This window comes from Musca autumnalis, unplaced genomic scaffold (assembly GCF_047663935.1).
Source record: "Musca autumnalis isolate F117 unplaced genomic scaffold, ASM4766393v1 scaffold_1, whole genome shotgun sequence".
Taxonomy (NCBI): domain Eukaryota; kingdom Metazoa; phylum Arthropoda; class Insecta; order Diptera; family Muscidae; genus Musca; species Musca autumnalis.
The window spans coordinates 61,009,723-61,035,648 of NW_027411644.1; the positions used below are offsets into that span (position 1 = coordinate 61,009,723).

General features: G+C 34.8%; 2 protein-coding genes and 1 long non-coding RNA gene across 10 annotated transcripts in view; 2 read left to right on the forward strand and 1 right to left on the reverse strand.

The window, feature by feature from the left end:
* The first annotated feature begins 917 nt into the window (after window positions 1-917).
* Window positions 918-18,034, forward strand: LOC141398886 (uncharacterized). The gene is made up of 3 exons (XR_012411724.1): window positions 918-1,055; window positions 17,441-17,675; window positions 17,765-18,034. It is a non-coding gene; the product is annotated as an uncharacterized lncRNA (long non-coding RNA).
* LOC141398852 (uncharacterized) lies at window positions 1,503-3,924 on the forward strand. Its single transcript, XM_073976570.1, has one exon. The coding sequence runs from the start codon at window positions 1,641-1,643 to the stop codon at window positions 3,831-3,833; it is 2,193 nt and encodes a 730-aa protein (XP_073832671.1). The 5' UTR covers window positions 1,503-1,640; the 3' UTR covers window positions 3,834-3,924.
* Rab11 (RAS oncogene family member Rab11) overlaps window positions 7,251-25,926 on the reverse strand; it is a 29,835-nt gene continuing 11,159 nt past the window's right edge. For all 8 annotated transcript variants that reach the window (XM_073976583.1, XM_073976630.1, XM_073976612.1 and 5 more), the window contains 3 exons: window positions 12,409-12,530; window positions 7,794-8,142; window positions 7,251-7,725 (listed from right to left, as the gene is read on the reverse strand). In XM_073976583.1, coding sequence (XP_073832684.1) covers window positions 7,592-7,725; window positions 7,794-8,142; window positions 12,409-12,530 — 605 coding nt within the window. In that variant the 3' untranslated portion in view covers window positions 7,251-7,591. The remainder of the gene's footprint in view (window positions 7,726-7,793; window positions 8,143-12,408; window positions 12,531-25,926) is intronic.

The following is a 25,926-nucleotide window of genomic DNA, read 5'->3' on the forward strand; positions in this document are numbered from 1 at the left end:
TCTTTGGAATTATTTATTACCTTTTATAAAGTGCTTACGATTTTCATTTAAGGATTGTTGGCATCTATTGAACATACCCCCTAGTTTTCTTCCTCTGTGTGAACAATGTTCACTGAACATACATACATCGTAAGATAACATTCATTGATTAAACATATCGTTTGAAATATTCTTCGACGTACGAGGACATGGCGAAAATATAACACAATTCAGGTCAGTAGCAAAGATTAACACGAATCTCTCCGAAATGGGTTTTCGATTTCTATTTTAACTCGTGCGGATTGCACGCAACGGATTAAACGTACCACATGAGATTGCCATGTCATAGATTAAACATACCCCTTAGTTTAACAATGTTTTCTCTTCTGTTTCCCCATGTCTCATTCTAAACAAAATAATCGCCCATTCAATTGTATGTCTATTTTTATCCACCTTCTCTTTTGTCGTCATTCTTTATATTTCTCGGAACGTTTTTAAGTATGTTTGGTTCAAAAACAATACAAAACTAAGCATGGTCTCGCAAACGTTTTTAAATCACAACAAAATCCCACTATTTCCCCTGTTGTTTTTGCTGACAAACAAATATTAAGCAGAGACCAGCGCCGTGGAAATTTGTCGGCGGCGGCGGCTTAAAGTCGACGTTTATTAAATTAAATATTCAAAAAAAAAAATCAGTATTGACATCCCTATTTTCCTATTCAGCAAGGGGCTCAGTGTTGACATCCCTATTTTCACTGTTTTCAACGAATGGAAATACAAAACGGAACAACGTCTGGAAGCAACGAAAATTAAATTCGTTGATTTCCAATTTCCAATTGCCATAGATACTATTCCTGTCTCTCTCTCTCCGTTACGTGATTTATCTATTCCGCAAAGGGAAATTATCTATCAACGAATTTTTTTGGAATTACGGGAATGCGAGAAAAGGACGGGCTATCGGAACAATCGGAGACTGGAGGAAACGGCAAAAATAATTTCTTGTTTGGTTTGTTTGGAGGGAAAAAAATTCTGGAGGATTTTGTGATTGGATTGGAGCAAAATGTTGACGACAGTGAGTAAGTATCGGTAGTTTTTATGGAGCATGGAGAATTGTTACCCTTATTCCTTATTACAACGGCACTTTTCCGTGTTGATGTGTATACTTCCCGAGTTATGGACCTACAAAGGCCGGCCCTAACCACCTATAACTTTGGCCTATATCTCGGAAAGTATACATACCCTTCAACAAAAGCAATACATCATTGGAATCGGGATACCACTATCTGTGGTAATTTTTATACCCTACACCACTATGTGGGGAGGGTTTATAAGTTGGTTTTGGCCAAAAAGTTTGTAACGCATCGAAATAATGGTCATAGACTCATACTTACATATATATACCAAAATGAATGTCTCATAAAATTGCTGTAGTGGGGAATTCGATTTAAGAACACCTAGTTTCATGAAATTTTTTAATGAAATTCATTCTAGTGTGTACCGGGACTATGTTTAAACTACATGTTAACTAAGCTGAAATTTAGCCGCGAGTCGGTAAATAAGTCGGCGCGCCGCCGCCGATTGTCTTGCACAGACGTAAGCGAGCGAGCCGAAAAAATCGGTCGGCTTCGTTGTCTGGTCTGGCATACGTTTAAATCAGAGTCATGTCTTCCCATTCGGCAACAAAAATCGACCAAAAGGAATACTTAAAACGTTATTTATCCGGTGATAAGGTCAAGAAGAAAAAGAAGAAGGATAAACACAAGAAAAACAAGGAATCTGGCGGCGCAACAGTGAAAATAATTGATGACGATTATGTGGAAACTGACGGTATAAAAATTGATGAGGAATTGTTGCTGACCGGAGAAGATGCTCCCCAGATTGTTGGGGAATATACTGAAGAGATACAGAGTGCTGTGAAGAATGTACCCAAGTGGAAAAGTATTGTGATCAAAGATGAACCCGAAGACAGCAATGATAGAGGAGGTGGTGAAAAGGAAGAAGATTTGTGGGGAAAGAAGGCCTCGGACATTAAAATAAAACAAGAAATTCAAATAAAGAAAGAGAGAAGGACACCAGATAATTCACCCGTACGTAAAAAGGAAAAGAAGAAACGTTCAAAACGTAGTCCAAGTGATTCACCGCCACGTAAAAGGCATAGTTCACCCTCACCAGGACGGAGAAGAAAAGATTCAGATGAGTCTCCACCTAGACGCAAAAGAAGTCCATCTCCTGCAAGGAAATCGCGTTTCAATCAATCACCAAGAAACGGCAGGCGTTCCAGATCTAAAGATCAAAGCCCACCCAGAAGTAGTAGAGATATAAAAAGGGAACCCGATCAATCGCCACAACGTAGAAGAAATGACAGAAGCAACTCACCACCTAGACGAAAGAAAAACGACCGTGAAACTCCTCCAAGAAAGTATGGGAAACAATCACCTCCACGACGTAGAGAACGTTCTGCTGATCACTCACCACCCAGAAGAAATATAAGATCTTCATCGCCGCCACAACGTAAGGGAAGAGATTCGGATCAATCTCCACCAAGAAAAAGTAAGAAAACCCCTGATCAATCTCCCCCTAGGCAAAGAAGAGGGTATTCTTCAGATAAGTCACCACCACGACGTAGAAGAGATTCCGATCAATCACCTCCAAGGAAAGGTAAGCGAGACTCGGATCAATCACCACCAAGAAAAGGTAGGCGAACACCTGAGAAATCTCCCCAACGGCGTAGAAGGGATTCCGATCAATCACCTCCACGAAAAGCAAGACGAGATTCTGATCAATCACCCCCAAGAAAAGGCAGACGAGATTCTGATCAATCACCTCCCAGAAAAGGTCGTGGTAGAAGAGACTCTGACCAATCACCTCCAAGAAGAAAAAGAGATCTGTCACCGCAACGGAAAACACGTGATTCTGATCAATCACCCACAAGGAAAGGAAGACGAGATTCCGATCAATCACCTCCCCGAAAAGGTCGCAGCAGACGGGACTCGTCAGACCAGTCGCCACAAAGACGAAGGAAAGATTTGTCACCACCACGTAAAAGACGTGATTCTGATCAATCTCCCGATCGTCGCAGACGTAAAGATAGAGACACAACACCTCCACGCAATATAAAAAGAGAAAAACTCTCAGTTGAACCACCATCATCACCACCTGAAAGAAAGTCACGTTGGGGCAAGGAAGATAGTAACTCTCCTCCGCCCACACATAAACCCAAAGAAACTAAAACTTTAGATGGTAAAAAAGCTGGTCTCCAAAATGCTCAAGCCCTCAAAGAGGAAACTCTGAAACGGCGTAAACAAGAAGATTTGCTCTTTGAAAAAATGTCTTCTGATGTTTCGGGACGTGATGCAGAAATCCGAGTACGTAAAATTGGCCGAGAGGGACGGCGGGCCCGTGAAGCACGCGAAGAAGATCCCGAAGAGCGACGTCTCAAAGAAGAACGTCAACAAAAACGTAAGGAACACTATGAACGTTTGGGTAAAGGCCTGAAACAAATTGAAGACTACAAAAATCGTCAAGCTGAAATGGCTCATGAGGCGAGTAAACCTTTGGCCCGTCATGCCAACGATGAAGATCTTGAACGTTATCTTAAGGAACAAGAGCGGGCTGAAGATCCTATGCTGGAATATATGCGTCAGAAACGTAAAGAAAAAGAGAAAACCTCCAATGAACCGAAAAAGCCAGTCTATGAGGGACCATTTCCCGAGAATCGCTTTGGTATACGTCCCGGTTATCGTTGGGATGGTGTTGATCGTTCCAATGGCTATGAAAAGCGGTGGTTTGATAAACAAAATGAACGTCGAGCTAGACAAGATGAAGCCTATCAATATAGTGTGGAAGATATGTAGATGGAAAGAGTCGATTTGTATGTCTGTAAAGTTATTCCTATAAAACTTTAATTTTTGTAAAATAAAAATATATGTTTTATATATATTTACATTTGGAGCTGTTTTATTGGCACAAATATAGCAACATTCAGCCTCTCGGCTATTAGAATAGATATCCTAGAAAAAATCAGTAGTCGTACTTTTTTTAAAAAGAAAATAATGTTGTCTGTGTGGTTTTCTATACAAAATCTGGTTAACAACAATATTTTCCATAGAAATGATTGTTATCGACAATATTTTCGATAGAAATTATTGTTATCGACAATATTTTCTATAGAAATTATTGTTATCGACAATATTGTCTATAGAAATTATTGTTATCGACAATATTTCCTATAGAAATTATTGTTATCGACAATATTTTCTATAGCAATTATTGTTATCGACAATATTTTCTATAGAAATTATTGTTATCGACAATATTTTCTATAGAAGTTATTGTTATAGACAATATTTTGTATAGAAGTTATTTTTATCGACAATATTTTCTATAGAAATTATTGTTATCGAGAATATTTTCTATAGAAATTATTATTATCGACAATATTTTCGATAGAAATTGTTGTTATCGACAATATTTTCGATAGAAATGATTGTTATCGACAATATTTTCGATAGAAATTATTGTTATCGAGAATATTTTCTATAGAAATTATTGTTATCGACAATATTTTCTGTAGAAATAATTGTTATCGAAAATATTATTTATAGAAATAATTTTTATCGACAATATTTTCTATAGAAATTATTGTTATCGACAATATTTTCTATAGAAATTACTGTTATCGACAATATTTTCTATAGAAGTTATTGTTATCGACAATATTTTGTATAGAAATTATTGCTATCGACAATATTTTCTATAGAAGTTATTGTTATCGACAATATTTTCTATAGAAATTATTGTTATCGACAATATTTTCTATAGAAATTATTGTTATCGACAATATTTTCTATAGAAATTATTGTTGTCGACAATATTTTCTATTATTATTGTTATCGACAATATTTTTTATAGAAATTATTGTTATCGACAGTATTTTCTATAGAAATTATTGTTATCGACAATATTTTCTATAGAAATTATTGTTATCGACAATATTTTCTATAGAAATTATTGTTATCGACAATATTTTCTATGGAAATTATTGTTATCGACAATATTTTCTATAGAAATTTTTGTCATCGACAATATTTTCTATAGCAATTATTGTTATCGAGAATATTTTCTATAGAAATTATTGTTATCGACAATATTTTCTATAGAAATTATTGTTATCGACAATGTTTTCTATAGAAATTATTGTTATCGACAATATTTCCTATAGAAATTATTGTTATCGACAATATTTTGTATAGAAATTATTGTTATCGAACGTATTTTCTATAGAAATTATTGTTATCGACAATATTTTCTATAGAAATTATTGTTATCGACAATATTTTCTGTAGAAATTATTGTTATCGACAATATTTTCTATAGAAATTGTTGTTATCGATATATTTATAGACATTATTGTTATTTTCTAAAGAAATTATTGTTATCGACAATTTTTTTTATAAAAATTATTGTTATCGACAATATTTTCTATAGAAATTATTGTTATCGACAAGATTTTCTATAGAAGTTACTGTTATTGACATTATCTATAGAAATTATTGCTATCGACAATATTTTCTATAGAAATTATTGTTATCGACAATATTTTCGATAGAAATTATTGTTATCGACAATATTTTCGATAGAAATTATTGTTAACGACAACATTTTGTATAGAAATACTTGTTATCGACAATATTTTCGATAGAAATTATTGTTATCGACAATATTTTCGATAGAAATTATTGTTATCGACAATATTTTCGATAGAAATTATTGTTATCGAATATATTTTCGATAGAAATACTTGTTATCGACAATATTTTCTAAAGAAATTTTTGTTATCGACAATATTTTCTATAGAAATTAGTGTTATCGACAATATTTTCTGTAGAACTCTTTCTATAGAATTTGTTTTTATCGAAAAACCTTTCTACAGAAATTAGTTTTATCGGTAATTATTCATTACTATTACTATACAAATTGTTATCTCTAATTATATCCATATAAATTGTTGTTATCGACAACAATTTCTATAGAATTTGTTTTAATCGACAACAATTTCCCTAGAAATTGTTGTTATCGACAACTATTTCTATTGAAATTTTTGTTATCGACAACTATATCTATTGAAATTTTTGTTATCGACAATTATTTCCATAGGAATTCTTAGCGACAACTATATCTGTAGAAATTGTTGTTGTCGACAATTATTTCTATAGAAACTGTTGCTTTCGACAACAATTTCAATAGAAATTGTTGTTATCGATTACAATATTCAGAGATATTATTGTTATCGTCAAATATTTCTAAAGAAATTGTTGTTATCGACAACTGTTTCTATAGACATTGTTGTTATCGACTACTTTTTCTATGAGAATGGTTGTTATCGAGTACTATTTCTATTGAAATCGTTGTTATCGACTACTACTTCTGAAGATTTTATATTATTGACAACTCTTTCCATAAAAGTTTTAGTTATCGATATCCTAAGCTCCCATTAATAATAAATAAATAAAATTTGTGTTTTTTTGTTGTTTTTATTTCATTTGAAATTATATTTAAATTTTATTTGTTGTTCTTTTATTTTTATTTTTACTTTAAATTACGCGCAAATATATATATTTACTTGTTTTTATTTTCTTTTAATTAATATTATATATTTTTGCTTTTTAAATTTTTCATGTTCACGTTTGTTGTTGTTGTTTTTCTTTATAAATTTAAAATGTAAAAATATTAAATTTTTTATATAAAAAAATATTAAGAGGCAAACTAAGAAAAAGTCTTTCAAAAAAATAAATTTTGAATGCAAAACAAAATAGATACTGTATGAATGTCTGTCTGTATGAAAGAAAAGGAGGAGGTCAGGGAAGTTGGATAGAAACAGGGAATTCTCGGCGGCATCTAAATAGAAGAATAAGAGAAAGAACAAGTCTAGCTAAATTAAGAAACATTTATGTTTTTGTTTAATTAGTTTTATGTTATAATTTTGTTGTTGTTAATTGATAAACGTTTTTTTGCCCGCCTGCCTTCGAAGGCAAGCCACATTTTGTTTAAAATCTTGTTTTTTTTTTTCATTAATAATTTTGATTTCTTTCCTTCAAAGAGAGAGACTATTTGTGAGTGTGTACTTGTGTGGGTGTGTGTCTGGATGTTTTGCAAGTTAAGGCAAACTTAATTAAGGATTTGCAAAGAGAACTTAACACGAAACAATAGAGAGAAAACTCATTCATGGCTAATAAATGTATGGAATGAAGCTAATAATTAACAAGTCCTTATTGTTGTTGTTTTTATTTGTTTAATGATGTGGACATATAAAAAAGCAAACACGATGGAAATTTGCTGCTTTATTTTTTCATCTTTTCAATAACTATAATACGAATAATAATTTCTTTTGTTGTTGCTTTTGTAGTGTTATTAAACTGCTTATTGGTTGTTTTCACTAATTAATTAACGCTTCTTAAAGAATAGAAATGAAAAAAGAAAGAAAGAAAATCAGATTTTACACACAAAAAGAAGAAGTAGAAGAAGAAAAATTATAACATGGGGGCTTTTAGCGTGTTTTTGAATAAAGGTGTAATAGTTGTTGTTGTAGGATTGAGGGGCAGCTATAAGGCGGTCACTGACAGCATTGTTTGCGTCCATCATTATTAACAGTCGGCTTAATATCAATGGGTACATCATTGCCAGGACGAATAATATCACCCTCTGGTGGATCACGTATCTGCTTTTGGGAAACAATACGGTAAATTTCTGCAAAAGACAATGGAATAAAACATTAGCATTCAATTTCAAATTAAACTAATGGATTTTATCTTTACCTGTGAGTATATTCTGGAATGCAGTTTCAACATTAGTAGAATCTAACGCTGAAGTTTCAATGAAACTTAGGCCATTACGTTCGGCAAATAATTTAGCCTCATCCGTTGGTACTGACCGCAAATGTCTCAAATCGGACTTATTACCCACCAACATAATGACAATATTTTGATCGGCATGATCGCGCAACTCCCGCAACCATCTTTCAACATTTTCATATGTCAAATGTTTTGCAATATCGTAGACAAGCAAAGCACCAACAGCTCCACGATAATAGGCCGATGTAATAGCACGATAACGCTCCTGGCCAGCTGTGTCCCAGATCTGAGCTTTAATTGTTTTTCCATCAACCTAAGAAACAAAACGTGAGAAAGAGCAGAAAAGAAGTTAGAAATGTTAATATGAGTAACGTTTTTAAGGTGTGTTTTGCCCGCTTAGTAACAGTAAATATGTAATGAGACATACATATTTACCATTTCCTTATACATATGCGCTGTTGTGTTTGTGTGTTGTTGTATACACAAATTTTAAAGCTTTTATGAAAATTAAAAGGAAATGCCAAGGAAATAAAGGTCGATGGTGTCATTTAGTGGCAATAAAGAGTCCATTATATGTTAAAAGAGAAAGAAATTACACTGGCATACAGAAATTTACTCTTAACGTTAATATCAACAACTATTTCTACAGAAATTGTTGATATAGGCAACAATATCTAGTGACTATTTCACTATCGATAACAACAATTTCCATAGAAATACAACATTTTTTCTGGAAATAGTTGTCGATAACAACAATTTCTATAGAAATAGTTGTCGATAACAACAATTTCTATAGAAATAGTTGTCGATAACAACAATTTCTATAGAAATAGTTGTCGATAACAACAATTTCTATAGAAATAGTTGTCGATAACAACAATTTCTATAGAAATAGTTGTCGACAACAACAATTTCTATAGAAATAGTTGTCGACAACAACAATTTCTATAGAAATAGTTGTCGACAACAACAATTTCTATAGAAATAGTTGTCGACAACAACAATTTCTATAGAAATAGTTGTCGACAACAACAATTTCTATAGAAATAGTTGTCGACAACAACAATTTCTATAGAAATAGTTGTCGACAACAACAATTTCTATAGAAACAGTTGTCGATTACAACACTTTCTATAGAAATAGTTGTCGATAACAACAATTTCTATAGAAATAGCTGTCGATAACAACAATTTCTATAGAAATAGTTGTCGATAACAACAATTTCTATAGAAATAGTTGTCGATAACAACAATTTCTATAGAAATAGTTGTCGATAACAACATTTCTATAGAAATAGTTGTCGTAAACAACAATTTCTATAGAAATAGTTGTCGTAAACAACAATTTCTATAGAAATAGTTGTCGATAACAATAATTTTTATAGAAATAGTTGTGGATAACAACAATTTATATAGAAATAGTTATGGATAACAGCATTTTATATAGAAATAGTTATCGATAACAAGAATTTCTATACAAATAGTTCTAGATAACAACAATTTCTATAGAAATAGTTGTCGATAACAACAATTTCTATAGAAATACTTGTCGATAACAACAATTTCTACAGAAATAGTTGCCGATAACAATAATTTCTATAGAAACACTTTTCAATAACAACAATTTCTATAGAAATAGTTGTCGATAACAACAATTTCTATAGAAATAGTTGTCGATAACAACAATTTCTATAGAAATAGTTGTCGATAACAACAATTTCTGTAGAAATAGTTTTCGAAAACAACAATTTCTGTAGAAATAATTGTCGATAGCAACAATTTCCATAGAAATAGTTTTCGATAACAACAATTTATATAGAAATAGTTGTCGATAACAACAATTTATATAGAAATAGTTGTCGATAACAACAATTTATATAGAAATAGTTGTCGATAACAACATTTTTTCTGGAAATAGTTGTCGATAACAACAATTTCTATAGAAACAGTTGTCGATAACAAAAATTTCCATAGAAATAGTTGTCGATAACAAAAATTTCTATAGAAATAGTTGTCGATAACAACAATTTCTATAGAAATAGTTGCCGATAACAACAATTTCTATAGAAACACTTTTCAATAACAACAATTTCTATAGAAATAGTTGTCGATAACAACAATTTCTATAGAAATAGTTGTCGATAACAACAATTTATATAGAAATAGTTGTCGAAAACAACATTTTTTCTGGAAATAGTTGTCGATAACAACAATTTCTATAGAAATAGTTGTCGATAACAAAAATTTCCATAGAAATAGTTGTCGATAACAACAATTTCTATAGAAATAGTTGCCGATAACAACAATTTCTATAGAAACACTTTTCAATAACAACAATTTCTATAGAAATAGTTGTCGATAACAACAATTTCTATAGAAATAGTTGCCGATAACAACAATTTCTATAGAAATAGTCGTCGATAACAACAATTTCTGTAGAAATAGTTGTCGATAACAACAATTTCTATAGAAATAGTTGTCGATAACAAGAATTTCCATAGAAACAGTTGTCGATAACAAACAATTTCCATAGAAACAGTTGTCGATAACAATTTCTATAGAAATAGTTATGGATAGCAGCAATTTATATGGAAATAGTTATCGATAACGATTTCTGTAGAAATAATTGTCAATAACAATAATTTCTGTAGAAATTGTTGTCGATAACAACAATTTCCATAGAAATAGTTTTCGATAACAACAATTTATATAGAAATAGTTTTCGATAACAACAATTTATATAGAAATAGTTGTCGATAACAACAATTTATATAGAAATAATTGTCGATAACAACAATATAACTTTTGTTATCGACAACTATTTCTACCGAAATTATTGTTATTGACAATTATTTCTACAGAAATCGTTATCGATAACTATTTCCATATAAATTGCTGTTATCCATAACTATTTCTATAGAAATTGTTATCGACAACTGTTTCTATGGAAATTGTTTGTTATCGACAACTGTTTCTATGGAAATTCTTGTTATCGACAACTATTTCTATAGAAATTGTTGTTATCGACAACTATTTCTACAGAAATTGTTGTTATCGACGACTATTTCTATAGAAATTGTTGTCATCGGAACAGAAATTGTTGTTATCGACAACTATTTCTACAGAAATTGTTGTTATCGATAACTATTTCTACAGAAATTGTTGTTATCGACAACTATTTCTACAGAAATTGTTGTTATCGACAACTATTTCTACAGAAATTGTTGTTATCGACAACTATTACTACAGAAATTGTTGTTATCGATAACTATTTCTAAAGAAATTGTTGTTATCGACAACTATTTCTACAGAAATTGTTGTTATCTACAACTTTTTCTATACAAATTGTTGTTATCGAAAACTATTTCTATACAAATTTCTATGGAAATTGCTGTTATCGACATGCATTTCTATAGAAATTGTTGTTATCGACATCTATTTCTAAAGAAATTGTTGTTATCGACATCTATTTCTATAGAAATTGTTGGTATCGACAACTATTTGTATAGCAATTGTTATTATCGACAACTATTTCTATAGAAATTGTTGTTATCGACAATATTTTCTATATAAATTGTTGTTATCGACAACTATTTCTATTGAAATTTTTGTTATCGACAATATTTTCTATATAAATTGTTGTTATTGACAACTATTTCCATAGACAATGTTGTTATCGACAACTATTTCTATAGAAATTGTTGTTTTCGACAACTATTGCTGTAGAAGTTTTTGTTATCGACAACTATTTCTACAGAATTTTTTGTTATCGACAACTATTTCTACAGTAGTTGCTCTTATCGACAACTATTTCTATAGAAATTGTTTTTATTAATATCAATTATTATATAAAATTTTGTTATGGGCACACATTTCAGTAGGAACTATTTCTATCGAAAATATTTGGTGCCTTAATCTTCTAATTAACTTGAAAATCATGTCATTATCCAATTCCGTTAGATATTTTCACCTTGTAGCGCTGTGCAACTCATATCCCTCCCATACCAAAAGCTTCCATGATTCCTAGTACTAGCACCAAAAATTAATTGCCTTTTATGCTGTCATTCTTTGCCGTTTTGTTTGTTTTCCTAATATCCCTGACCTAAACAATTTTATTTAACCTTTGTAGTAAGAAGTTTAGTGGTATGAATAATAGGTGGGTGGTTGGTGGGATGGCAATAAAAAAAGGTAAATATGCACGAACATACACACTGCAACATTTTTTTAAATTTACATTTCGATCCTTTTTTCGCTGTGTAATTTTTTCTTTCTCTCTAGTTGACAATGGCAAAAATCAATAAAAATCTCCCTACAACCCACTGATACCATTCTCCATGTATCCGCCACCCACAAGTTATGTCGGGTATGTTTTCTTTCCCAAATAACCTTCTGCTGCTTCGGCTTCAATGGAATACAATTTTGTTCCTTGCCTGCCTGCCTTTTGTTCGCGATTGCTGCTTAATACTTTCTTTTGTTCACATGAGTTTTTTGTTTGTTTGTTGTTGTTATTAAGTTTTTCTCACATCATTTTGCAGTTGTACAAATACACACACTTTTTTTGTTGTTGTATGCATACTTACCTCTATGCTACGTGTGGCGAACTCCACGCCAATCGTTGATTTCGATTCCAAATTGAATTCATTGCGCGTGAAACGTGAAAGTAAATTACTTTTGCCGACACCAGAATCGCCAATTAGAACAACTGAAAGCAAACAAGAATAGAATTGGTTAAACTATAAATATAAATACAACAATTGTTTATTGATAAATTAATGAGATGAGCTTCCTATATTAAAAAATCAGAGGGGATGCAAAATGTTTCACAAGGTGATTATGGTTTATGTTTACCTTTGCCAAGGTCAATAAAAAAGTGCACATACTATTGTTGTACGACGCTACCATTGGGTTTGATTTGCGTAAGAAATTTTGTTGTGGGTTTTAGTGATGCAAATTATATTATTTTTTATTTTGATGCTATATAATTAAAATAAATACAGGTATTTAAATACTTTTAATTTTCTAGCACTTTGTTTTTCAGTATTTTCTTTCAAAATGACTAATTGTCCTCCATCAATTACACCTCAATACTCCGAAATGCTTCTATGTTAACGGTTATTTTACTCAAGGGACCGATTTTTATTTTTGTGATGTTTGTTTGTAGCTAAAGAGGCCATTGGAGAAAATTAACATAAATTTATTAGTCATTTTGGTATGAACTTTGAAGATGGGGGCCGCAATTAACGCAAAAACCCTAATATTAAAACACCTAGGCTGAGATGTGTCAATATTCCACAATAAAAAGAATGAATACATTGACAGAATTCAATGTATTGTCAATTCCATTGCATCAAATGAAAACTCATTTATATTTCAGATTTCATTTAACGTACACATAATGTAATTGACGGTTAAAATCCATCGGGTCTTGTAAATTTAAACGTACTGAAAGTAACTCTTCTTAGTTTAGATTTATCTTCATAATGTTCCAAAAGGTGCAAGAAGCTACAAATTTTTACTGCGACATCAATCCTTCCTTTATGATATCGAAAAAATTATAAAAATTAGTCAATTCTTGAAGTTCTGGAACAGACCTATAATTTTTATATATGGGGAGAACAATTTATTATTAATTTTTTCTTTAGTACTAAGTCTAGTCTAATTACGTTAAAAGTATTGCTTTTCCTTTGAATTCAGATATTATTCTTTTATTCTTAACGATAATAGCCAATTTTATTATCAAATTGTCTGATTTTTTGCCCTATTTGTTCATTGATTAGATCAAAATACACAGTGTAAACCTGGTTTAATAATTTACAATTAATCTGTCGTAACGGAAGTTGTCATACAATTGCCACTCACAGACATTTTCTCATATAACGGCCACAACAATAATTATCATTTGCAAACTCTCAAATTAGAAGGTGACGCAAATGTACGACTCTCTCAACTTCTCATCGTTATAAACAGCTGATTCAAAGCAATGTAAACAATTTGCAATTTTGTGATCTACATCGACTAAATATGTATAAATTAAAATTTAATTGAACTCTTTTGGAACGTTTTAAACGCCACATAATCATCAAGGAGTTAATTAGAAATAAAGATGAAAGTAATATAAGGTTACATTACTCCCAATTATAGTTTATACCAAGGAAGTCTTATTAATGTCATTTGCTTTAACAAAGGGCTGCCAACCTGGGGATTTCTTTAGTACTTCAACTATCGAAAAGTAGTTAACGTCAAAGGTAAAAGGTATACAAAGTAGTAAACGGCATAAACTTTTAAAAATCTCTGTTCATATATGAATTAATTCCTTTCTTTGTATTCCTTTACAGGCATAAATTGATTTTACGAACCTGGCAGAAAAATCTGAAATTTTTACCATGGGTATATCTTCTCGTCCTGATTACAAAAATATAAAGCTTTTCGGGGGGGGGGGAAGTCTATACTTCCCGAGATATGGGCCTCTGAAGATGCAAAAATTGCATTGCTTACGCGGAAGAAATTTACAATTTAAAAGAAAATGTAGTTTCCGTGCCCGAGATTTGCACATGTCCATTGGAGAAAGTCTTAAATACCCGGCCGAAGGGCCGGCTACTTAGAAAAAATTTACAATTAAAAAAAAATAAGATTTTTCCGCCAGCTGTTCGTAAAATCCCTTTACATTAGGTGCGCATCTTTGTATTCCTTTACATTAGGAGGATAGCATCTGATAGATTACTTAATCTCCCAAGACTTCAAAGGGCGATTAACTTTCTTTTTAACTTTCAATTTTACAAATCACCGGAATCAGCAATGCTTCAAAATGTAACGGAACCGGTATTAACAATACTGGGGATGGAAAGAGGTAAATGTTACCTACATATCCCCAAAACGGGGAAGCCGAGTCACACAGCACCTAAAGACTATAGACCAATTAGTCCTTCTTCCTTTATATTAAAAACTATGGAAAAGGGTATTGGAGCTAGAACAAGCACACAGCGACGGGAGTTCTTCGAATTCGGAGTGGCCCGAGACCGAACAACAGAGGCTGCCACCCCAGTGTTTTTCTGTGTTGGGAACAGCATATCCCAAAATGCCTGTATCGGATTCAATTAGTGCGTGCTGGGACGGAGGAAATGCCAGGACCAATATGGATGTGCTATGTTTGTCACATCCACGGCATCCTGCACACTCAAACGTCGTTGAGATACGATAGATGCCAGGAGTGATTAGGGATTTCTCTGGACTAGCTGTACTCCAGGTTATAGGCCCCAACATTATTAGCCGACTTTCAGAAGGTCATAACCGACTGGTCTTGCGCGTAATGAGTTGTGGCATTCGGTTCTCGGGTATAGTGCTAGCTGGCCACATTGATAACAGACCGCCTGATTTCATCACCTCTGAACGCCGCACTTTCATCAATCAAGGGAAAGCTAATTGGCCTACTTTCAGAGAGTTCACTAATCACCACCGCTTCAGAGATGTGATGTTCGGGTAGCAGAGAAGACATTCCGAGACATCATCTTTGGTGCAGACGCCCGCCATATATCTGCTGGTCGAATACCCGAAATGGGACCAAATTTCTCAGCAGAGGCGACGGGATTAGCAAATGAGCGTGACACCGGAAGTTAATAGGTTGGTCTTTGAGCATAAGCGGAACAAGTGGCTAGCTAAATCATCTGAAGAGTTGCAATATTGTAGCCGGAATAAATGAATTGTGGGCACTGGCGCCCTTAAAAAGGAAGGAAGATATGACCTCAGTCACGATTGGCCACGATACGCTGACTGAACCGAAGAGGTGAGAATAGAGTTGAATGTCATGGTCGATGACTGCAGAATTCCGACCACAAACTACCCTTAAATTATAATGGTTGCATTCGACAAGATGTTCATGTCGTTCACGCATGCTACAGCTATCTGTGACAGACTGAGATGTAGAAACTAAGTCCTCAAGTCCCTAGCCGGCAGCTCTTAGGGTGCAGATAAAGAAACCTTGTTGACTACATATAACGAGATAGGTCGGTCTATGCGGTGCCAATTTAGTGCTCGAATGTAAGTGCAACGCAATGGAAAAAACATTGAAACCTGTCAGAATGCCAGCCTTAGAACTACAACAGTGTGCCTCCTCATGTCTTCAGTGGATCATCTACTTGAGGAGACAAAGATTCTTCCGGCATAGCAACACAAAGGCATGCTTTTCGTGCAGTATTTGCTAGGGTGTTACCATGAGAGCCATTCTAATCACCATATGATGGATAGGAACCCGCCCATGTCAGGAGGTATTTTCATGATCTAGAAGGAGAGGTCCAACGTTACAAGAGAGAACCCCTAGTTCAACAACTTATCAAACAGGTCCAAATAGCATTTACATATGCCATAAACAACTATCGTGTGATTGCGGTCCTTGGAGAACATCTTCTATGAGAAGACTTATTTTACAGATGGCAGGCCTCCTAAAGAGGTCATCTATAGATTGAAGACCTCCCAATGTGTTTTTCTATAGATAGAAGGCCTCCCAGAGGGGTATTTTATAGATAGAAGACCTGAAAAAGTGATTTTCCAAAGGTAGAAGTCATCCCAAAGGGGTCTTCTGTACATAGAGAACCTCCCAAAAGGATATTCTGTAAATAGAAAACTTTCCAAATGAGTCTTATATAGATTACAGACCAACCAAAGTATTCTTCTGTTGATAGAAGATTTCCCAAAGGGGGAAGAAGACATTACAGGGCGTTTTTTTATACATAGAACACCTCCCAAGGGAGTTATTTAATACATAGAGAACCTCAGAAATGGGTTTTCTACACAAAGAGGATCTCTCAATTGGGTCTTCTATGGATAGAAGACTTCCCAAAGGGGTCTTCAATAGATGGAAGACTGTCAAAAGGGTGTTCTATATACAGAAGACTTCCCGAAGAGGCCTTCTATAGACAGAATACTTCCCAAAGGGGTCTTCTATAGATAGAGGAGGGTTCTATAACAAAGGGGTTCTATAATTAAAAGACTTCCCAAAGAGTCTTCTATACATAGAGGATCTCCCAACTGGGTCTTCTATATATAGACGACTTCCCAAAGCGGTTCTATAGATAAAAGACTTCCCAATGGGATCTTCTATATATAGAAGACTTCCCAAAGGGGTCTCAATTAGGTCTCCTATAGATAGAAGACTTTCCAAAGGGGTCTTCTATAGATAGAAGACTTCCCAAAGGGGTCTTCTATAGGTAGAAGGCTTCCCAAATGGCCCTTCTATAGATAGAAGACTTCCCAAAGGGGTTTTCTATAGATAGAAGACTTCCCAAAGGGGTCTTCCATAGATGGAAGACTGTCCAAAGAGGTCTTCTATAGATAGAAGACTACCTAAAGGTGTCTCCTATAGATAGAAACATACCAAATTGATTTTAAGTGTTAAAAAAGTGGCCACACCTTGATTCTCTTTTTTACAGAAAACAAAACTAATCACGTGTCTCCTGCATTTAATTATGTTTGCAAGCACTTGGATATAGGGTTCCAGTTGAAGGATCTTTGGAGGCATGTGGAAACAAAAAACAACCCTTAAAATATTTTAAGAGCTTATTAAGTAAATTAAGCTTTAAGTTTTAAGATCACGTTGACATTCACTTTTCTTATTTACAGTTACCAATGTTTAGGTCTAGGATGTTCATTTAAGGATCAATGTGGCCAGACATGGAAGCCCTTGCACTTCATTTTAAAAATCCACAGTAACCATCCATCAAATTGACAAATGTAGACCAAGAAAGCAAATAATCTTAATGCACTTCCCATCCATCCTTCCATCCGCCACAATGAAATCCATGTAAATAGTGAAATTCCGTCCGATTAATGAATACAAAAGCCCAAGAATAGAGAAGTAAGTTATGTTGAGCTTTTTTTTTTGTACAGGAAATGTAAAAAATACAAAGAATTTAATTATTATTATCTATATGTGTGTGTCTATAGAGAGACGAGGACAACAACAATAGCAACAACATGTGATGTGATGTGGGATCGAGCGGACAACAATGAATGGATGCATGCAAAAAGAAATTATACACAAAAAAATACAATGTAGAGATAAGTTGGAAAAAATTAGGGGAGTAGTTGTAGTGTGGATAACAAAAAGAAAATTGCTGATAGTTCGCTCGTTACACGATCACAACTGTCAACTATCATTGGCGGCATTGTTGCTGGCTCTTCTCAACAATTGCCATGGTTGGGCAGGCTGGCAAATGACGAGTAAATAAAATATGGTTAATTAATTGAAAAAAAAAAAAAAAAAAATACCACCCAAAAGGGAATTGTTGTTTGTTGGTTTGCTTTTGGCTTTTGTTGTGTATAATTAAAATGAGATGGTAGACTACTTAATAATGATGAGCCATTTCAGAATTTTACATTATGGGATTTTGTTGCCGGTAATGACCTGACCTATTTAATTAGAGAAAAAAACAAAGAGGATGGGATTTAAAGTAAGTACATAATATTAGCAGCTATTGTCAAGAGTCCCAATATTAAATTTCATAATTATTATATATTTATCTCACTCTTTGGTTTTATTACAAATTACATCAAATTATTTACAGCTTTCATCAATTTCAAGTGGGTGCCTTCTTATGACAGCCTCATGAGGAGGAGAATGTCGCCTGTTTTAGAACTTTCACCAAGAGTATCCCTATCACAATCTTGTCGAAATATCTTCATGACCTAAGAGAGACAGAGAGAGAGAGAGAAGCGGAGAGTTCCCCGAGGTGGTGTGACTGCTTCGAAATCTGCAGACGGCATAGGAGAACTGCAGAAACCTGACCAGGCCGTGATCCAGGCCATCTCATATTTAGTCTCGGGACCAATCCTTGATTACAGAAAGACTCTGTATGATATATGAAATATCGTAACTTCGCTGGGTTCCAAGACATAATATAATAGATATAATAGATAGGGGCAGATGAATTAACTCGGACTGGATCTACGTTGATCTATTTACCAATTTTGAATCTGTTAGGACATCGAGAAACTTCATGATATCGATCTTGAGAAGGCGTAACTGCAGATGGCTTATGGAACCTTTAAATGGGATATCCAAAGAAATTTGGCCAGTGATCTACCAACGTAGGACTACTTGTCTTCTCTCCTTTTTTTGGCGTGTATTAAGACACCACTTGTAGAGAAGTTTTACATGGCTGAAATACTCGGGAAATGTGGCCAACATTACTGAGGTGTATTTTGCCACCGTTGTTGTTGCCTGGCCGAGGAATCGAACCCAGGAGCTTCAGCGTGCAAAGCGGGTGGGCATAACATTGCACCATGGTGGCACCCAGACCCGGAAATTTCTTCATCCTCAATTCAAGAAGCAATAACCAAGGAGGAACCTTCTCATTATTATCTTCAACGTATCCTTGTGAAGCGGTCACTGTTTAATTAGGTGGCTACGCATCCTTAAACCTAACCTAACCCTGTTAAGATCAGAACGTTGCAGGCGCCTCAATTCTTATCGTAACAGAGTTGACAGCACAATACCCCACATGATATGTTGCATGTGGACTAAGACCACCATATATAGTCGTATGTGTTTTAAGCCATGACTGATTAAATAGGAAAGAAGCTCTGCGAACTGTTCAGTAACTAACCAGATTTCAGGCAATCATGCAGCCTATTGTGACATCTTTGGTATCGAATGAGCTTCGCCGTAAGAACCCAAGCGACGCAGAATCATAGTTGACCTTGAAAGTCCTACAGACTTAGTCGGCGAACACAAATGAAAAAAGTGGCTAGAGTATGCTGCAACATTGGAAACCAGACATTGGAACCAGAAGTAATTAAGGTGTTATCGATGACGTGCGTGGCTTTTTATAGCCGGCAATTTATTGAGTAACAAGTAAAAAAGTATCAGTATCAGTCGGTAGACGGAGATATACCCTCAGCCTGTGTGAAGGATACCCTAAAGAGAAGACCGATTTGAACAAAATATTAGGAGATCTTTGGATCCCCTTGGACCAAAACGGAATGTCCGTTTAAGAGATATAGCGCGTACCATTTTAGTGAATTTTTTTAAACTTTTGTGGGGGAGGTCCCCGAAGGAGTGGATCGATATGGCTTACCTTCGAACTTACACCAAGTTTGGACAAAATATTACGAAAGCCGTGGTGTGGGTTTTCACAGCTTTCGGGTCATTTCTTCAGGAACTATAGACTTGTCGCTGAATATAAACTGCTACAACAGAAATCAAAGGGATTCGAGAGCAGCTCTTAAGCTGCACTTTTCAGAAATTTTGTGTGGGAGGTACCCGAAGGAGTTGACATATATAGTCCATATTCGAACCTAATCGATGTCTCGTAGAAATATTGCAATGAGCACAGTATGGACCAACTCGGTTACTACCTTCGAGAGTTACCGTGCGCACCATTTTAGCGAAAAGTTTAGAACTTTTGTGAGGGATGTACAAGAAGGAGTGGACCGCTATGGCTCATCTACGATCTTAAACTAAGTATGGAAAAAAAATTACAAAGTCCAAATTTTGGACCGACTCGGCAGATCCGTTCGAGAGTTGTCTTGCGCTCCAACCACTACACGCTGTGTCACAGGGGTTTTTTGTACCTTTCAGGCTATTTTATCAGGAAGTATGGACTTGCCCCTGATGAAACATGTACCGTCGTATAGGGGGCAGTGAATACAAGTTGTTACAACAAAAATCAAAGCGATTTGAGAGCAGGTCCTAAACTGAACTTTTCCGAAATTTTGTGAGGGAGGTACCCGAAGGAGTGGACCGATTGAGTCCATATTGGGACCTCATCTAAGTCTGGTATAAATTCCCTTCGGTTACTCCCTTCAAGAGTTACCGTGCGCACACATTTTCCGAACATTTTCCAACTTTTGTGGGGGAGGTACCGGAAGGGGTGGACCGATATAACACATCTTCAAACTTAAACTAAGTTTGGACAAAATATTACGAAAGCCAAATTTTGGACCTAACCGGTTGATCCGTTCGAGAGTTATCGTGCGCTCCAGCCAGCCAGACAGACGGACGGTTATGCCTAAATCGACTCCAAATTGTCTGAAACGGATTTCATCCAAACATACTTGGGGTCTAAAACCATTATTTCGATGAGACACATTTTGACCTTATGAAAGTGTATATACCCTCGTTAGCTTAAATGCTGAGAGTATAAAAAGAAGTGTTCTGTTTGCTATCTCTTCCAGCTGAACAGGAACCATCACAGTTTATGATGGTTGTTTTTGCAGATGTTATTAGGCGAAGTTTCAACCAGAACAGGGTGTGTCGAGTATTTCGACTGGCCGAAAAGAAGTGTTTTGCATCGCTTTCGATCTCTTTCGATGTGGGTGGGTGATGTTGCAGATGTTATCGGAGGCACAATTTCAATGATTGCCAACCTAATCAACACGGGTTCCGGAAGCAGAATAGTAGCCGAGGTCTCAACCAATATAGGCCGTTTCACAGAATCAAAACTAACTAAAACCTTTGAAACGGTCAACCATGTTAATCTTTTCGAGGATGTATAAAGTACTACCCTCGGGCCTTGTTTGAAATGTTGGGTCACTAAATTATATGTGTTGTCACCATTCAGTCAGGCTAAAAATGAATGAAATGGTTATGAAACAAGTAAGACAGTATCAGTCAGCTGGGTCGACAGAGATACAACCTCAGCGTCGAAGCTAAAGAAAGATAGTAAACAAACTACTTCTGATGTCTATAGGGGGTTTTTTGAGTTTTTGGGCCAATTTCTCAGGAAGTATGGACTTGCCCCCGAAAAAAATTGTACCTTTGTAGCTAGGGCCGCATACACAACATGTTGCCAAAAAAATTAAAAACGTTCCCAGACGAGTCCTTAAGCAGCACTCTTTCCAAACTTTGTGTGCTGGGAGGTATCCGATGTAGTTAATATTCATAATCCGAGTCTGTAAGAAATAATACGAGGTACCGACGTTTGGACCAAATAGGTTTCTCCCTTCGAGGGTTATCTTACGTACTACTCAGTTTAGTTGGTACCAGCAGGTTTTTTTGAAGCCTTTGGACCATTATCTCAAGGAGTATGGACTTGCTCCTTCGTAGCAGGGCAACCGGAAGAATTTGTTGCAAAAAAATTTTAAAATTATCCAAGAAGAGCTGTTAAACTACAGTTTTCAGACAAGTCAATAAAATAGAGAAATGTATAATTACAGACTCAACCTTCAAAATACCGAAAATCGGGAGGTATCGTTATATGGGGGCTATACCAAACCATGGACCTATGTTGGCGATGTTCGGTGGAGAAGTTTTATGACCACTGAGAACCTCAAATGCCAATTTACAGCTAGTTCGGTTGAAAATTGTAGCTAAAATTCCCAAAATACCGAAAATCGGGAGGTATCGTTATATGGGGGCTATATCAAACCATGGACCTATGTTGGCGATGTTCGGTGGAGAAGTTTGATGACCACTGAGAACCTCAAAATTCAATTTACAGCTAGTTCGGGTGAAAATTGCAGCTAAAACTCTCAAAATACCGAAAATCGGGAGGTACCGTTATATGGTGGCTATACCAAAACATGGACCTATGTTGATGATGTTTGGTGGAGAAGTTTGATGACCACTGAGAACCTCAAATGTCAATTTACAGCCAGTTCGGGTGAAAATTGTAGCTAAAATTCTCAAAATACCGAAAATTGGGAGGTACCGTTATATGGGGGCTATACCAAACCATGGACCTATGTTGGCGATGTTCGGTGGAGAAGTTTGATGACCACTGAGAACCTCAAATGTCAATTTACAGCTAGTTCGGGTGAAAGATGTAGCTAAAATTCTCAAAATACCGAAAGTCGGGAGGTACCGTTATATGGGGGCTATACCAAAACATGGACCTATGCCCATATCCTTTGGAATATAAGTTTGTTGATCACTAGGAACTCTAAACGTCAAATTATAACTAATTCGGTGTGAAAATGTGACTAAAAACTTCAAAATACCTCAAATCGGGAGGTGCCGTTATATGGGGGGTATACCAAACCGTGGACCGATATGGCCAATCATCGAACTTGACCTGCCTGGAAACAAGTGACGCATCTTCCCAAAATTTCAGCGTCCTATCTACATTTTTGTGGATGCTAGAGTGATTACCACAGACGGACGGGCGGACGGACGTGCACAGATCGACTCAGAATTTTACGCTGATCAAGAATATATATACTTTATAGGGTCGCAAATGATTATTTCAATGCGTTACAAACGGAAAAACAAACTTAATATACCCTCCATACTATGGTGGAGGGTATAAAAATAAAGCAATGTGTGCGTTCATAAATGCAGTAAAATGCCATGTCTCTTTATTTTGCAATGTCAGTGTTAGCACACATGTTTACTTTGTCTTTTTATTATGTTGTCAATATTTGCAATGTAAATATTGCATTTATGAAGTCAGTCTATTTATCATTTTTAGCCTAAAGGCCGAGGGTATAAAAATATCCGCCACTATGTCAAGAGCCACATTTTTCACCACATGGTCTGCGGAGATGAAGCAGGTCAAATGGTTAATATTTCCAACCACTAATAACACCGAATTCCTGGTCACATTCGATGCTAAAGATATCCTCTAGATCACCAGGTATAGTAAGCAAATCTGAGTTGTATTCATAACTGATGCAGTTTCGGGAGAGGCTATAAGAGCGAATCTTATGAATACCGTTCTCGAAGATTACCCACCTTCTGTGGTAGTGGATGAACAGCAGTTACTTCGACAAACGAGGTTCGGTTTGGCACAATAAAGATCGAGATGGTGCTGCCGCCTCAATTCCCATTGGTCGAGAATTGATGGTGTAACGCACAAAATATACCCAACAACCCCATCTCAATCCCACGGCAGCGGGTTCTTTCGTACCGGATTGACCCGAAACCATAGTGTTTCGGCCAGCGGCTACCAACCCAGCATCAAACCTATGCTTCTACATAGGTTTTTATGCTGCTACAACAACAACAACAACCCCATCTGATCTATGCTTGTGATAGATAGTACTTGAAGATTGATTTATTAAATCCCCTGAATTTAACATATCAATGCCACTGTGGATGAGTTAATAAATAAATATATGTCAATTAAATAAATCCCTAAAGAGGCAGGTTAACCTCCAAAAAGCAGCAATGAAGACAAGCTCTAAGTAACTTAAATAATTATCAAGTTTACCCAGCTAAATGCAATACAATACTGCACAAAATTCATGAAGCATTTTTCGACGAAGAAACTTTTGTCATTCCCATTATTTGTTTTTTTTTTTTTTTTTGCCTTTTGTTTCTCCAGAAGTTTCGTATAACCAACAGACACTTTATGTACATACTTATTATTAATTCAAATGGTATTCAATGAGTTCACTGATCTTATGACTTTCAAATACAATTGGTTTTTATTGTTATTTCGCAAAAAAAAAGAAAAGAAAAATAATAATTGCAATTAATTTTTGCCTAAGCCAAAAGAAAAAAAAGCATTGTTTTAAGAATTTTTTAAATATGAGCAAATAATTATTTGCTTTTCGTCATTTTTTTTATAACACTCACATTTTGGAATTTGCGGTTGATAAACCACCAAATATTGTTGTTGTTTTGGTGTGTTATCACCATCATCATCATTATTAGGCATTAGCAATGCCAGTCACCATCAACAACATCATCATCATCAACTACTTTTTGCTGATATGCAGATGCTTTTGTATTAACAATTAGGCTGCGGACATGGTAACTATGTTTTTATATAGACTAACTGAATATATTTCACACTGTTTTTCAAGTCGTTGTTGTTTTCGTTTTTTCAAACTTGAGAATAGATTTTGAGAAATGACTCACTTTTCGTTTTATTATTTATATGGGTGGTATTTGTGTTCCACATGGTATGAATATATTTAAAATTAAATCATTTAAAAATAAAAAATGATGATTAATAAAATAAGAAATGCGGAAGATTAATCAAATCCATCTTGTTTTAGATGGCCTTTTTTCTGTACATAAATGTAAGTGGGTTAGCAAGTCACTGTGTAACCACATACATTCTGTGTGACACACTTCCCTCCAGCCAACAACAATTCCGACTACTACGAATTAATAACAGCAGCGACGAGCATTGTTTATATTTTTAGGATTACTTTTTTTTACTTTGAAATATGTCAAGAAGGTTTCAAATATAAATGTTAAAGATGATAAAAAAAGGGCCAGCAACATAATGTAGATATGTATGTAGGTATTGGGTTATTAAATACATTAGTTAGTCACTTTCTTTTGTTTATAAAATGTTGGGCGTTTTATTGTGTATTTTTTTTAAATATTGTCTATTTGTCTATTATCAAATTCTTTTATTTAACATCATTTGAATTGGAATTGTTATTATTTGCAGGGTCTCGAATGCGTTAACAGCTTAATACGATTTTATAGCACTCTGCTGAATGGCTGGCACAGAGAAAGAGACAATAAGTTCGATTTGTATTCACGATGCACAGTGGTTCGGAATCGTTTTTTCCTGGTCAAAAGAATGTAACTTTTTAACGGATAGAAATTTTTTCATATTTTCAGCTTTCCGATGCATCAACAACTCAACAAATTCTGCCTAATAGTTGCAGAAGAATTCAAGGTCAAAGTAAATTTTAGTTTTTTTTATATTTTACAACAAAACCCAAAGGGATTAGAAGTTCAAATTTTACACTGATTCGGCATATCCGTTCGAGCCTTATCGTGGAAGTTATCTCAGGAAGTATCGACTTTCCTCTGAAAAAAAAAACGTGTACTGTCGTAATGGAGGCAGCGAGTACAAGTTGTTACAAAAAAATAAAAAAACAATGTGAGAGCAGGCCTTAAACTACACTCTTCACAAATTTTGTGTGGGAAGTACTCGAAGGGGTAGACCGATATAGTCCATATTCGAACCTGATCTATATCCCGAAGATATATTACGATACGAAAAGTATGGACCAAATCGGTTACTTCCATCAAGAATTATCGTGCGCACAATTTTTCTGAACATTTTCAAACTTTTGTGGGGGAGGTACCTGAAGGAGTGGACAGATATGATCTATCTTCGAACTTAAACTAAGTTTGGACAAAATATTAGAACCGAATCGGCTGATCCGTTCGAAAGTTATCGTGCGTTCCAACCACT